This window comes from Phascolarctos cinereus, unplaced genomic scaffold, assembly GCF_003287225.1.
Source record: "Phascolarctos cinereus isolate Bilbo 61053 unplaced genomic scaffold, phaCin_HiC Scaffold_2;HRSCAF=192, whole genome shotgun sequence".
Classification (NCBI taxonomy): Eukaryota; Metazoa; Chordata; class Mammalia; order Diprotodontia; family Phascolarctidae; genus Phascolarctos; species Phascolarctos cinereus.
Window position 1 is genome coordinate 384,452,101 of NW_027555625.1, and position 14,657 is coordinate 384,466,757.

The 14,657-nt window shown below is 40.9% G+C and overlaps 1 protein-coding gene across 1 annotated transcript in view; it reads left to right on the forward strand.

Moving 5' to 3' along the window:
- Positions 1-14,657, forward strand: part of LOC110192849 (proton-coupled amino acid transporter 1-like) — a 59,989-nt gene that overhangs the window by 37,692 nt on the left and 7,640 nt on the right. Inside the window, exon 10 of the mRNA XM_020964250.2 lies at positions 372-541. Coding sequence (XP_020819909.1) covers positions 372-541 — 170 coding nt within the window. The remainder of the gene's footprint in view (positions 1-371; positions 542-14,657) is intronic.

Consider the following 14,657-nt stretch of genomic DNA (forward strand, 5'->3'; position numbering starts at 1 on the left):
CCACTCTCTTTCCAAGGGGTTCATCATATTAATGCTGAGCTTAATGCAGACACCAGATCAACTTAACCTACTGTGCAGCTCAGAACTCCCGAGTTCAAGAGATGCTCCAACTCAGCACCTCAGATAGCAGGTATTATAGGTGTGCACCACTGTGCCCTGCTCAGCAGATGTTTCTAAGGAGCTCAGTGTTGGGCTCATGAACTGGAAGGAAGCTTAGAAATCATCTGGTCTAATTCCCTCATTCTATAGATGAGGACGTTTGTGCCTAAAAGAGTTTAAATGACTTCTCCAAAGTCACAAAGTTAATAATTGGTAAAACTAGGTTGAAGAAACTTCCTGAGATAACCAAGTCACTTTGCTTCTTTCTGTAGGTTGTACCAGTCTGTCAGGCTGCTTTATTCCATTGGGATCTTTTTCACGTATGCCCTGCAGTTCTACGTCCCTGCAGAGATCATCATCCCCTTTTTCGTCTCCCGAGTGACAGAGCATTGGGCGTTGGTGGTAGATTTGTCTGTGCGCATAGTCATGGTCTGCCTAACGTGTGAGTAGAAGGCACAGTGACTTTTGTTTTCTGTTTCTACAAAGCATTTGAACCCCAAAGGCTGTCAGCTAGTAGTGGAGTGTAGGGTAGAGTGGAGTGTAAGTTTCCATAGCAAGAATTCCCTACACAAAGGAAATTATAGATCAGGACCCAAAACACATAAAACACAAAAATAAATAACTGCAGCCCAGGGTCTGCTTTGGGGAAGAGCCCTGGGTACCTCATTTCTAATGTCAGGCATAGCCTTAAAGCTAATATGGTCACATGCTGTATGAATAGAGATCTGGTGCCCAGTGAAGGTGGTCGTAGTGCTGCTGGCCTCTTTCCTAGTCACAGTCTTGTTGCAGTAATTTTTTTTAAATAAACCTTTATTTTCTTTTCCTCTCACAACAACAACCAAAAAACCCATTTTAACAAATAAGCACAGTCATACAAAACAGATTCCCTCGTTGGCCACATTTGGAAAGGTGTGTCTTCTCATGGTGTTTTCTCATTGGCCCTCTAGAGTCACAGCTGATCCCTGAGTGTGCTGATCAGACGTCTTTCTGAAAGCTTTCAAAGTTTTTCATTTTTACAGTGTTGTTAGCACACATTGTTACCCTGGTTCTGCTCCCTTCACTTTATAGTGTTCATTCTGGGCATTTAAAAAAAATACATCATGCATGTTTTCTGGGGGCAGCTAGGTGGCACAGTGAATAGAGCACCAGCCCTGGAGTCAGGAGGACCTGAGTTCAAATCTGGCCTCAGAACAAACACTTGACACTTACTAGCTGTGTGACCCTGGGCGAGTCACTTAACCCCATTGCCTCACCAAAAAAAAAAAAGGTGGTTTTTGGGGCAGCTAGGTGGCACAGTGGATAGAGCACTGGCCTTGGAGTCAGCAGGGACCTGAGTTCAAATTCAGCCTCAGACACATAACACTAGCTGTGTGACTCTGGGCAAGTCACTTAACCCTAATTGCCTCACCAAAAAAGTGTGTGTGTGTGTGTGTGTGTGTGTGTGTGTGTGTGTGTGTGTGTGTGTAGTACATCTCCTGTTTTGGGAGTCCTGACTTGTGATTTGATTGGCATGGGGAACTCTTAGTTCAGACTAGCAACTCTGCTGTAACTCAGAGTCTTAGAGGGCTGGGGTCACTGAGAACATGAGTGACTAGCCCAGCTAATCACAGATGAGAGCCCCTGAGGCAGGGCTGGAATCCAGACAGTTCCTTCAAATTGAGCCTCCTATGGAATTTTTTTTCTAGCCCCTCCCCAACATACTCACCCTTTTCTAGGCATGGTCCAACTTGTCAGTGCTCTCTTAAAATGTGGCACAGCCTTCCAGACAGGGTACGCCTAGGGCAGTGGGCCTTCTTGTGGACGTTGGTTCTTTTACTACAGCCTGAGACCTCGTTAACTTTTTTGGCTGCGATGTCACATTTTTGTCTCAAATGGATATTTTATTCCCACTGAAATCTCTACCATTTTTTTTCACATAAACCCTTGTCCTGCCATACCTTCTTTGATGTTTTGGATAAGACAGTGAATCTAAGGATCTCATTCCTGCAGGTATTCCGTCTATACCTTAAAGTAATAAGAGTTGTCTCTTATGTACGACCACTGATAAATCCTCCATTGGTCCACTCGGTGTGCTGCAGAAGGGGCAGGGATTCCTCTATATCTCTTGACATTCCCAGGAGACTGGCTACTAGGCAATGAATTATTTGATCATGGCAAGCCACGAAACTAGCCATCCATTCAACAAGCATTTATTAAGGGCCTTTTCTGTGCAAGGCATTATGCTGAGTATATAAAGATAAACATGAAGTAGTCCCTGACCTCAAGGAGCTTTCAATCTACTGAGGGAAACATGAGGACACAAATAAGTCAATATAAATAGGTACACAGAGTAATTTTCAGGGGGAGGACGCCAACAGTTGGGTGGAGGAAGGATCAGGAAGGCTCATTTGTTAGGAGCGGCCCTTGAGCTGAGCTTCAAGAAGGCTAAGGATCCTAAGAGGTGGATCTGCAGGGGGAATGTGTGGCAGCCCCCCTGAAAAGAGAGGGGCCAATGAGAGCCTGCCTCGTGTGGGGGAGCAGCAAGCGGGCCAGTTTGACTAGAAGGCAGCGTGAGAGGGAATAATGTGAAGTCAGCCCCGAAGGACAGGGTAGAATTAGATCGTAGGCGGCTTTGAGTGCTGAGCGAAGAGTGTGTGTTTTATTCTGGCGGCAGTAGGGAGGCATCAGAGCCTGGAACAGAGGAGTGACATATTCAGTTAAACAATTTGTGCTTTAGGTACGTAAATTTAGTAGCTGTGTAGAGGAAGGTTTGGAGAGGAGCTGGATAGCCATGTCTTGACTTGAAAAAATGCCAGTTTTAGCAAATATTTTCTCCTAAAATATCAAAATAAATCATTTATTTATTAAAAAAAAACCTTACATATGGGAAGTTAGAGTATAAAAATAGGCTCAATTTCTTTTTTTTTCTTTGGCTATCAAATTTCCTCAGGACCCATAGATTGTGAGCTCTCTCAATACATCTCAGGCTCCCAAGTTTTCCATGGCTAAATTACTTTGGGAAATCATATTATAGTAGTTTTAGGTACCCTGGATCCTCACTTTGACTTTTGCATTTGTCCAAGTTTGTCATTAATTTCTGTGTAGTATAGCACAGAAACTGTTCTGTATCTTACTTGCAGTATAGATGTGTGTGCTTCTTCTGTGCAGATTGCCTCATGGTGGCATTTTGTATACCGAATCCAAATGTTTAGATGATTGGAATTTTGGCCTGGAATTATGCATCCTTGTACCCAAGAGCCTCAAGGACAATTGAAAAAAAAATGAAGATTCTTAGAAAATTTGGGTTTTTCTAGGGATTTTTCTGCTTGATGAAAAAAGGCTGGTCGGCTGGAAGATTTTGAGTGAAAGAAACTCAGCCCCCTACCAGCCTTGGTAGAGTACACCTGCAAAATTAGACTTTTCCCTGTAGGAGAACACATAGGCTTCACCAGTTCTCCAGACTAACATATATCCTGACTCCTACTAGATTTCTTTGCTCTTTGACCCCTCTCCCCCCACAAGCCTATAGCCTACATTTGTGAACACTGTACAAGGCTAAAATTTTTTTGGTTTCAGTTTTTATTTTCTCATCTTTATCAGCTCTTTCACATTCCCTTCCATAGCATGATGTTCAGAACTATTGCCTGCCTTTGATCATTAAATCCACTATGTTCTTCTCCTATGATCTTTGTGGTTATGCTTTACAAAGCCCTCTTTCCTACAGAGAACAACAAAGAAAATGTATTTTCCTCCTATAAAATATCTATCTGCTTCTCTTCAAGTGTTCTGCCTTTTATTTGGGGGCTTTTATCAGGGATTTGAAAGGATGTAGTCAGTGCCACAAGACGAAACTAGAGTAAGCATGATTGTCTTGTCTCAAGTGTGTTTTCCACACCAGTGCAGAACACAACAGTTTGCATACGGTAGGTTCTAATAGTTTATAGACTATTAAAGCTAGAGGAGCCCATACAATACAGAATGTCAAATAAGGAAGGGCCATTAGAACAAAGTCAGAGTTAGAGGTAACCTTAGAACCTGAAACATAGAATGTCTGCGATGGAAGGAACTTTAGAGCATAGAGCTTGGGATGTTAGAGCTGGAAGGGACTTTAGAACTAATCATCTTGTCCTGAGGGGTCAGATGTATCTACAGCACCCCCAAGTGTGGCCTGGACCAGATGAAAATGTAGTTGGGAAAGATTTAACTAAATAAACAAAAATGCAGTAAACTATACGTTATGTTAATTTGTGGTTTGCCCTCTGCAGGGATCCTTCTGTATCCTCTAGTGGCCCCTGTTTCACTTTGAGTCTGACACCGCTGATCTAGCCCATCTAAATTCACATTTTTATAGACGAGGAGCTGAAGGGGCCGCACAGCTGGCACCAGAGCCACACATTAGAGCCCGGTTCTCCTGATTCCTATCCCATTCCTGGTTTATTTTTGCACTCCTGTATAGTAGATCCCTTTCTTAATTATTTATTTACCTCTTCTTAAAAAATTCAGTTTTCAGTATTCATTTTCTTCTCCCTTCTACCTCTTCCACTTACTGGAAGAAAGAAAGGAAAAAGGAAAAAAAGAGAAAGAAAGAATCCTTGTGTCATATAACCATAGTCAAGCAAAATAAATTCCTCTCTTGGCCACCTCCAAAAAGAGATTTTTTTATGTCCTTTGTCACCCTGGGCAAGTGACTTAGCCTCTATTTGTCTGAGCTATAAAATGGGGATAATGATAGCACCTACCTCCCAGGGTGGTGGAGGATCAAACGAATTAATAATTGCAAACCCTTTAGCACAGTGTTTGGCCTATAGTAGGTATATATAAAAGTTAGCCATTATTATTATCAGTTCTCGTTGCTCATTTAGTTGATCAGTTCTTCAGTCTTTCGTAATTGTTCACTTCTACAAGACAGATGTTATGAATTGTTCTTCTGGTTCAGCTTATTTCACTCCGTATCAGTTCATAAGTCTTCCCAGGTTTCTCTGAAACATCCATTTTATCATTTCTTATGACGTAATAGTCTTCCATGGCATTCCTGTACCATAAATAATTCAGTCATTCCCCAGTTGATGGGCATCCCCATAGTTTCCATTTCTTTGCCACTAGAAAAAGAGCTGCCATAACTATTTTTGTACGTATAGATTCTTTTCCTTTTTCTTTGATTGCTTTGAGGTATAGGCCTAGCAGTGACACAGCTGGTCAGAGACACGCGCTGTGTAACTTTTGGGGCATCGTTCCAAATTATTTGCCAGAATGGTAGGACCAGTTTCATAGGTCTACCAGTAGTGCATCAGTGGTCTTTTTTTCCTGAAGCCCCCTCAACATTTACCATTTTCTTTTTTTCTTCAACTTTGTCAAACTGATAGATCTGAGGAGGAACCTTATAGTTAGTGTAATTTGCATTTCTCTTAATTATAAGTGATTTGGAGCATTTTCCCATATTGCTATAAATAGCTTGCGTTTCTTCCCTTTAGAGCTGCCTTTTTGCATTCTTAGACAAATTAGAGAAGCAAGGAAGAAATTACCTTTCAGAACTATGGACAGGGGAAGAGTTCCTGACTAAACAAGAAATAGAGAGAATCACCGAAGATAAAATGAACAATTAAAAAGTTATTTCACAAGCAAACCCAGTACAGCTAAGATTAGAAGAGAAGTATTAGCAGTTAACTGTGAAAAGGCAACAAATTATAGTAACTGTAAAGTTCCTCTTCAGACCTGTCAGTTTGACAAAAAGATTTGGCTTAGACCAGTTTGGGGGGTGATAACGTAACCTTTTGGGAGCTTTCTCTAGTTCCTGTATTTACATCTAGGAGAATTAAGCTGACTTTTGATCTGTTGCTTCTGAAATCCAGATATAGCTTCTGTCCTGACCTTTTGCCAAGATTTGGAAGAGGCTGATCTTATATGAAAGTATTTAGGAGATACAGAGTCTTGACTTCTTAAGATATTGTTCTGTCTTATGTGCCACGGAAAATGTGTCTGGGTAAGGGCAGATATTGTGTAGTACAATAGATACAATAGGTGCCTCCACTTCCTTTCTCTCTTACCTCTCTACCCTTTGATTTCTGACCTCATTATTCAGCTGAAACTGCTCTTTCCAAAGTTACTAACAATCTCTTAGTTGCAAAATCTAATGGCCTTTTCTCAATCCTCATGCTTCTTGACCTCTCTGCAGCCTTTGACACTATGGGTCACCCTCTTCTTGATATTTTCTTCTGTCTGAGTTTTTGGGACACTGATATCTCCTGGTTCTGCTCCTACTCATCTGGCCACTCCTCTGTCATCTTTGCTAGATCTTCATCCAGGTAATACCCATTAACCATGGGTATCCCCTAGGGCTCTGTCTTGGGCCTTCTTCTTTTCTCCCTCTATACTGTTTCACTTGGTGATCTCATTAATCTCACCAATTCAATTATCATCTCTGTGCCTGTGGTTCTTAAATCTACTTATCCATCCCTAACCTGTCTCCTGACTTCCAGTCTTACGTCTTGTTGCTTGATGGACATGTTGAACTGAATGTCCTTTAGACATCTTAAACTCAATATGTGCAAAACTTAACTCATCTTTCCCCTTAAGCCCTCCCCACTTACTTTTGAGAGTACCACCATCCTCCTAGTCGCTCAGGCTCAGAACCTAGGTGTTATCCTCAATTCCTCACTCCCCACTGCCCCATCTAACTTGTTGCCATGGCCTGTTGATATATCCTTTGTAATATCTCTCTTGTACACCTTCTTCTCTTCTCTGATACTGCCACTACCCTGGTGCAGGCCCTCATTACCTTATGCCTAGACTATTGCATTAGAATGCTGGTTGATCTTCCCCCACTCAAGTCCATCCCCCACTCAGTTTTTTAGAGCACAGTTCTGACCATGTCACTCCTTATTCAGTAAGCTCCAGTGGCTCCCTGTCACCTTCAAGATCAGACATAAAATCCTGTGGTGTTAAAGTCTTCCATGATCTTCCTCTCCTCCTCTCCTTTCACCTCCCTGGCCTCCTTCAAGTTCTAGTTAAAAATGCTACCTTCCACAGGTGTCTTCCCTCTGTTGTTTATCTCCAGTGTATCCTACATATAGCTTGTTTGTACAGTCGTTTGCATGTTGTCTCCCCGTTAGACTCTAAGCTCCTTAAAGGGAGGACCTGTCTTTTGACTTTCTTTTCATCCCCAGTGCTTGGCACAGTGCCTGGCCCATAGCAGGCCCATTAATGGATGTTTATTGAATCGACTCTCCAACTGTTTTTCTTTTAAGCTAATCCTCTGTAAGGTAGCTGTTTTGGTACTAATATTGCCTAAGGGTTTTGTCTGTCTTTGCTGTCTTTAAAAAATAATGTTCCTGGTGACTTTATATTCTGTTTCTAAAAAGAAATCCCCACTGTCATGAATGGTTTTTGCAAAATGTTTTGTTTTTTTAAACTTGGTAAGCAGAAACTAAAATGTCAGTACTCTAGGGCAGGGGTTCTTAACCTTTTTTGTGAGCCACTTATTGGCAGTCTATATCACAGTCTAGTGAAGCCTGCGAACTTCTCAGAATAATAGTCTTGAATAAATAAAATATATAAGATTATGAAGCAAACCAATTTTATTGAAATATGGTTATTAAAAATATATACATATATGCATATGTGTGTACACACACACATATACACACACAAACACATATACACATATGTACATATTTAAAGAACCCCAGATTAACAACGCCTGCTGCAGGGGATCTGTCAGTGGGAGTTTTCCCTTTACTGTCAAAAATTGCAGTCCTTCCACACTTTATACTAGCTTTTGCTCTTGAATTACTCTGGCTGAAGAAAATTCCTCACCTGCTGGAATGTTGTCCTTATGAGCTTCTCTAGACTTAGCTCCGTTGGTCTTTGTACCATGTTCCAGGCCTTCCCAGAGCTTATAGTCCGTTCCTGTCACTTTCTTAAAATCCAGAGGCGCCTTCACACCGCTGTCTGAAGGGTATTGTAGCCCAGGAGACAGAATGATTCAGTACCCACACTCAGATGGATCTGTGGCCTCGTTGATTCGGCAGTTCTTTCAATAGTGCAAATCAGAACCCTTCCATTTCTGCCCACGCTGGGCAGCTTTTGTCCATATCCTCCTGTAAGTTCGCCATAAGGGCCTACCCAATGTGTTGGAAACCTTCCATGCTTTCTTCTGGTATTTCGGAGTTACTAGTGGAGCATTCTGACCCTCCACCTGTTACTCTTTATGCCTGCTGTGTGATCAGCCTGTCACTTCTTCCTGTCATTCAGTTCCTTGTTGGCATCTTTTACTCCTATTCTTCTTTGGAATTCCTTACTGGTTACATGTGGCAGCCTGCTCATACCCACAGTGCCCCACTGCATTATTCTGTGCATGAAACTAATTTTTAATTCTTTGGACACAGCAGTGTCTTCACTGTTAGAATGTGTTAAAAAGATGAGCCTCTGATTTCACGGGAAACTTAAGGGTCAACAAAAGAGCATTGTAATTTTGCAAAGGCAGTGTGGCCTGCTTTCTCCTTCCTGTCCAGTTTCCCTGGGTGCTGCCTGGGGCTTGAGGCAGTTAGCTTGATGTCATGCGCAAACGGGAATACTTTTCTAATCAGGACTCTCTCCTAGGTCTCTTCCTTCATCGTAGTACATAACATTTGGTTAGTATACATCTCCCTCTTTTATTCCTCATCTGATGTTTATCATCAGCGGGTTGTTTAATAAGATTATTACTGTTCTTTTGCCAGATGAATCTTGAATTATTTTTGTTTTATGGGTGGTTGACACCTTGTAAAAGAGCCCAGTAGGAGATATTTTGCTCTGCTGAATCAGATGCTATATCTAATCAAAAAATAACAGGCACAATGGGATCTTATATTCTCTAAATCTTTTTGTTACAATTGTGAAGTGGTAAATATGTGGCCTGTTGCTGAATATCACTTGCAAAAATCTGCACGTTCCCTACTAATATTTTTATTGAGGCTGTCCTCGTGTATAGATGACTCATAAAGATTTTGTGTAAATTGGCGTAGGTATATAGGTTGATATTTCTTGATGGTCTCTGAATTACTTTTTTCAGTATTAATAGAGTTCAAAATGTCTCCCATACTTTTGGTATGTTCCTCTCCTTTACATACTTTGTCTATAAGTCTGTCAATGCCCTCACCACCCTGTTGAGGAACAGAATAACATGAGTGATAAAGCATACGTTTTTCTAGTTTTAGACATAGTGGAAAAAAAAAAGAGAAGGGGAAGGGAGGCAGCTAGGTGGTGCAGAAGATAGAGACCAGGCCTGGAGTCAGGAAGACTTATCTGTGCGAGTTCAAATCCTACCTCTGACACTCACTGTGACTCTGAGCAAGTCACTTAATCCTATTCCTCACCTCTAAAATGAGCTGGAGCAGGAAATGGCAAACCACTCCAGTATCTTTGCCAAGAAAAAACCAAATGGGGTCATGAGGAGTCAGACAGAACTGAACAACAAACAAAAAGATAATTCCGCCCCAAAGGCCTCAAATAGCAGTATACATTTTGAAGATTGAATTCCTGAAGTGTCTGGTGTTTTTTCCTTACTTGATAATTGTCTCTTCTTACGTATATCTTTCTCTTCATGAGTATGTAACTCAGCTCTTTCTTATTCCTAATTAGTTCCCCTTTGGAAGAATTGCAGTTTACCCTGTTTTGCTTCAGAAATTAAAAGGTCAAATTCTTAGTGACTGTTAACCCAAAGGAGAAGCATTTTATGATATTGTTAAGTCCCTTGGCTAATCCTTTGGGCTAATTAAAGTTGTTAAAGTTTACAAAACTAACTGCTTACAGAATTTTGTGGTTAAAATAAAGTAGGAAATTGCTGCTTTCTTTTCCTTCCTAGTGTTCTGGATTTTCCCAGTTAACTGGTTCCTTGAGCCATCCTTTTCATTTTTCTCTTTCATCTTTGGCAGGAGCCACAGCATGTGAGATCTGTAGTGTTACCTATCTCTTATAAAAGAAGAGGAATAAAGACGGATAATAGCTCGGCAAGATTTAGATTTCTACATGTGCTTTCTTTACCTTTTGAATCAGTTTAAATTTGGAATGAAAAAAGTTTTTGTAGATTAGCCAGAGTTCATGCTGATTTTATATGTGAACCCAAAAACCATGGAGGAGAAAGCGTGCCTCCTCATCTCCTTCCGGAGTTTGGATGTCTAAGAAAGTTGTTTCTGTTAAGTGTTTTAGACTCTATCATAGAATGTCAAAGTTGTTAGGGGCCCTCTAGCATAAAATGTTAAACCTGAAAGGGAACTTAGTGACAATCTAACCCAGTCTTTTCATATTATGGGCCTGGTTCAAGTGTCATACCTAAGATTATACATAGAATTGTGACTGACCTAAGATGAATAACAACAATGATAAAAATAATAGCTAAAATTTATGTAGTGCTTACTATGCACCAAACACTGTACTAAGTGCTTTATAATTATCATCTCATTTGAGCCTTACAACAACCCTGGGAGTAGGTGCTGTTATTATCACCATTTTACATATGAGGAAACTAAAGCAAGAAGGTTAAGTGACTTTCCCAGAGTCACACAGCTAGTAAGTATCTGAGGTTGGATTTGCACTCAGATCTTCCTGACTCCCAGCCCAGTGCTCTATCTGCTGTAGCACCTAAGTGCCATGTAACTCCATGTAAGCTCTATGAAGGCAGAGGCTTTGTTATTTATGTCTTTGTATCCTTGGCGTGTCTTGGTAGGTCATGTTTTGAAATAATAAATGTTAGTGGAAATTAAATGAACAGTACACCCAATTTCTAGGGCTATTTTCACAATACTACAAGTCCATTTCTGTTAGGGAGCCCAAGAGTGGTTTACCACAATACAGTAGAGAGAGCTTTAAGTTGGAGTCACAAGATCTGCATTTAAATTCTAGCTCTGCCATTTAGTACCCTTGTGACCTGGGGCACAAAGTTTTGGGGCCAGAGTTTCCTCAACTGTAAAATGAGGGGCTTAGACTAGATGACATCTAAGGTTCCTTTCAACTCTAAGCTTTAGAATAATGATCACAGTGAAGTAACTGTCCATTCAGCTAATGGAAGAGGAAGTGAGAATGGAGAAGAAATGAGAAGTCTCTCCACTCTATTTTTGCCTTCTCTATAGTTAACTTCAGTTGAGAAAAGGGTACAAGGAAATTCTAACTGCGATCCCTTTAATCCAGAGCAGAGTATGCCCTTTTCAGGTTATCTCTAGGTGCCCTCCATAACTAAAACATTAACTACTTAACTAATCTGGGTTATTTCAGAAAGCAGGACATTTTGGAAATGAGTTGAGAGACTTTCACCAGAATATGTCCCTAACTGGTTGTACCTGGAATTGTCCTTGAGGGATAAATGTGACTCTTCTTGGAAACCTAAGATTTAGAGCCAGACATAATTCTGTATCTTCATTTTACAGCGTAGAAACTGACGTCCAAAGACCCTGACTGAACTGCCCAAGGTATCACAGCAGCAGAATGAGGATTTGGACTGGGGTCCTTTGCCTCCAAATTTAATTCTCTTTCCTGTACATCACACTGCATCTCCCACTACAAAAAAGTAGTTGTCTCACCGCCTTACTGGTAGGTAGGAATTGGACAGCTGGGGAAGCTGAGGCACTGCTACGAGCAAAGGACTTTCCCAAGCCAGAATGAGTAATTAGGTTTGGGACTGAAATCCAATTCCTTGACCAGCAGCCTTTTGAGAAAAAAATGCCATTATGCCATCAGCGAATAAAACTGGCTTAATGGCTCTTGAGTTATTTCATCCTCTCCTTCTCTGGATCCAGACTCAGAGATTGGATGTTATATGATGAGATGGAAAGTGCATTGGAAACATGGGAATGTATTCTCAGCTCTACCACTAACGTGCTGTGTGACCACAGGCAAGATACTTCCTCTTTATGAGAATCCTCTTTTCTTTTCCTCTTTTGTAAAATGAGGGGCTTGAACTGGCTTCTCTGTAAGGACACTAATATTCTGTGATTCTAATGCTCAGGCTTTAGAAACACTGAAAGGCTGAAACCGTTTACAGACTAAGGTACACTTTGTTCTTTCTAAAGCTTTTCTCTGGAGTCTCAGAACCTTTTAAGTTATTAATGCGTTCCCATTTCAGCTCATGAGAAGGGGCTGGCTACCTTTCTGTCTGCTTAATAGATTAAGAAAAGATGAAAGAATTTGCCCAGGGTTATAAATGTGCCCATAGCATATGTGAAGCTTCATATAAGATTCCACACTCCCTTTTAATTCTTTAATTCACAGCCTTGAAGTTGGCTGTGAATTCTTTACCACAGGATAGGTAGGAACGTTAATTTAGGGAACTTTCTGCTGAATGAGAGCATCTATGGTAAAAAGGCCTTTTGGCCAACTTCTTGACTCTGCAGAAGCTTATTTCCTTTGCTCCATCTCCTGCATTTTCCATTTTCTGAGTAGGGAAGAGGACTAGAGGATCTAGGGATGAACTTCTGGGAGTAGTATTTAGAGACTCTCCTTCTACCCTACCTGGAACAGAAAAGGGAAGAGTATCGTGTTTTGGAGAGGAAAAGTCTTGAACTCAGTAATAGAACCTGCTTTAGTCACATCTCTTTCAGTTACTAGCAGTGTGACCTTAAACAAGTCACCTCCCTTCTCTGGGCCTGTTTCCTCCACTCTAAAACATTGAACTAAAAGTCCCGTCCATCCGTTCTATGTTCTATAAAGTCCGTTCTGGCTCTGACATTCCGTATTCTAAGCTTTTCCCCTGAGGACAGTGAAGGAGGCAAAAAGGCAAGCTAGACCAGTGCATTTTAGTTACTGTAACAATCTATTATATTTATACCCCCTGTTACGTTTACAAAACATTTTACAAATGTCATCACCTTTGATTCTCCCAGCAGCCCAGTGACACTGGAAATACAAGTACTGTTATCCACATTTTATAAAACAGGAACCTAAGAGAGGAAGTGACTTCCCCAGCGTCACACAACTAAGAATTTTGGAGCTAGGACTCAAACTGAGGTCTTCTTTCTTCTCCACTGAGCTGCTGTATAAGAAGGGACTCCTTTTCCCTAGAGAACGTGGCACTTAGCAGTTAGAAGCCCTTAGAGGAGGGGTTAGGACAGAAGTGGGGAACCTGTGGCTTCGAGGCCACGTGTGGCCTGTGGTCCTCGGGTGTGGCCTTTTGACTGAGTCCAAGTTTTACAGAACAAATCTTCTTATTAGGGGAATTTGTTTTGGGAAGTTTGGATTCGTCAAAGGGCCTCACTTGAGGACCTAGAGGGCCACATGTGGCCCGGAGGCCACAGATTCCCCATCCCTGGGTTAGAATTTACCCAGCGTGTAAGTTTAAAGTTCGACTGAGGAAGATAGGGCTGGAGAAAATGGATAGGGCTGTACCCTCAAAGAGATGAAAGAAAGAGAAGTATGACCTATTTGTACCAAAATACTTACGGTAGCTCTTTTTGTGGTGGCAAAGAATTTGAAATTGAGAGGTCCCCATCCATTGTGCAATGGTTGAAAAATTTATGGTATATGAATATGATGGAATATGCTATCAGAAATCATATGGGGGGATGGTTTCAGAAAAAGCTGAGAAGACTTATATGAATTTATGCAGAGTGAACTGAGCAGAATGAGGAGAAAAATTTATACAATAACAGCAATATTGGAAAAAAACAAACAACTTTGAAAAACTTAGGAACCCTGACCAATAACAATGACCATCCACATTTCAGAGGACTCATGATGAAACATGCTACCCACCTCCAGATAAAGAAGTGGATTTGAGACATAGCTTTTTTAGACAAGGCCAGTGTATGGATTTGCATTAATAATAATAATAGTTAGCATTTATGTAACGCCTACTGTGTGCCAGGCAGCACCGTACAGACATTTCATTTAATCCTCATGACAACTCTGGCAGGTAGGTGATATTATTATTCCCATTTTAAAGTTGAGGAAACTGAGGTAAATAGAGGTGAAATGACTTGCTCAGAGTCTCAGCTATTTAGTGTCTGAGGTTGGATTTGAGCTGAGGTCTTCCTGACTCTAAGACCAGCATTGTACTATTTAGCTGACCCTAAGTTTTGTTTGACTATATATACATATACACATACACACACACACACACACACATACACACACACACACACACATATTTGTAATAGAAGTTTTGTTTTTCTTGCTTTCTCAGTGGGGGGACAGGAGAGATGGTGGGGTGGGGGAAAGAGAAGGTAGAGAAAGCAGATCTTCATGAAAATAAAATGAAATTGAATTTTTTCTAAAAAGAATTTACAGGTGCCTTCTGAGATAGGAGGCTTCCCTTATATGTCCACAACACAGACATTGTCACTATTCCGTTTTACCATTAATATCACTTTCCTTAATAATTTGTATAGTGCTAGGCTTGATATGGAAACATAAAAGGGTTGGCAGAGAATCTTAACTAAATCCAAGATGGTTCAAGGAAAAATGACTTTTACCTCCCTCAGATGAGCTCAGCTGGGTCTCAAATGCAATTATGCAATAAACAATGAGGTTATTGTGGTCTGGGAATGCAGTGATCTCTGATTTTCCATTAGAGGCACTTTCCTTCCCTGCAGATTACATCCCCATCAGGGTGT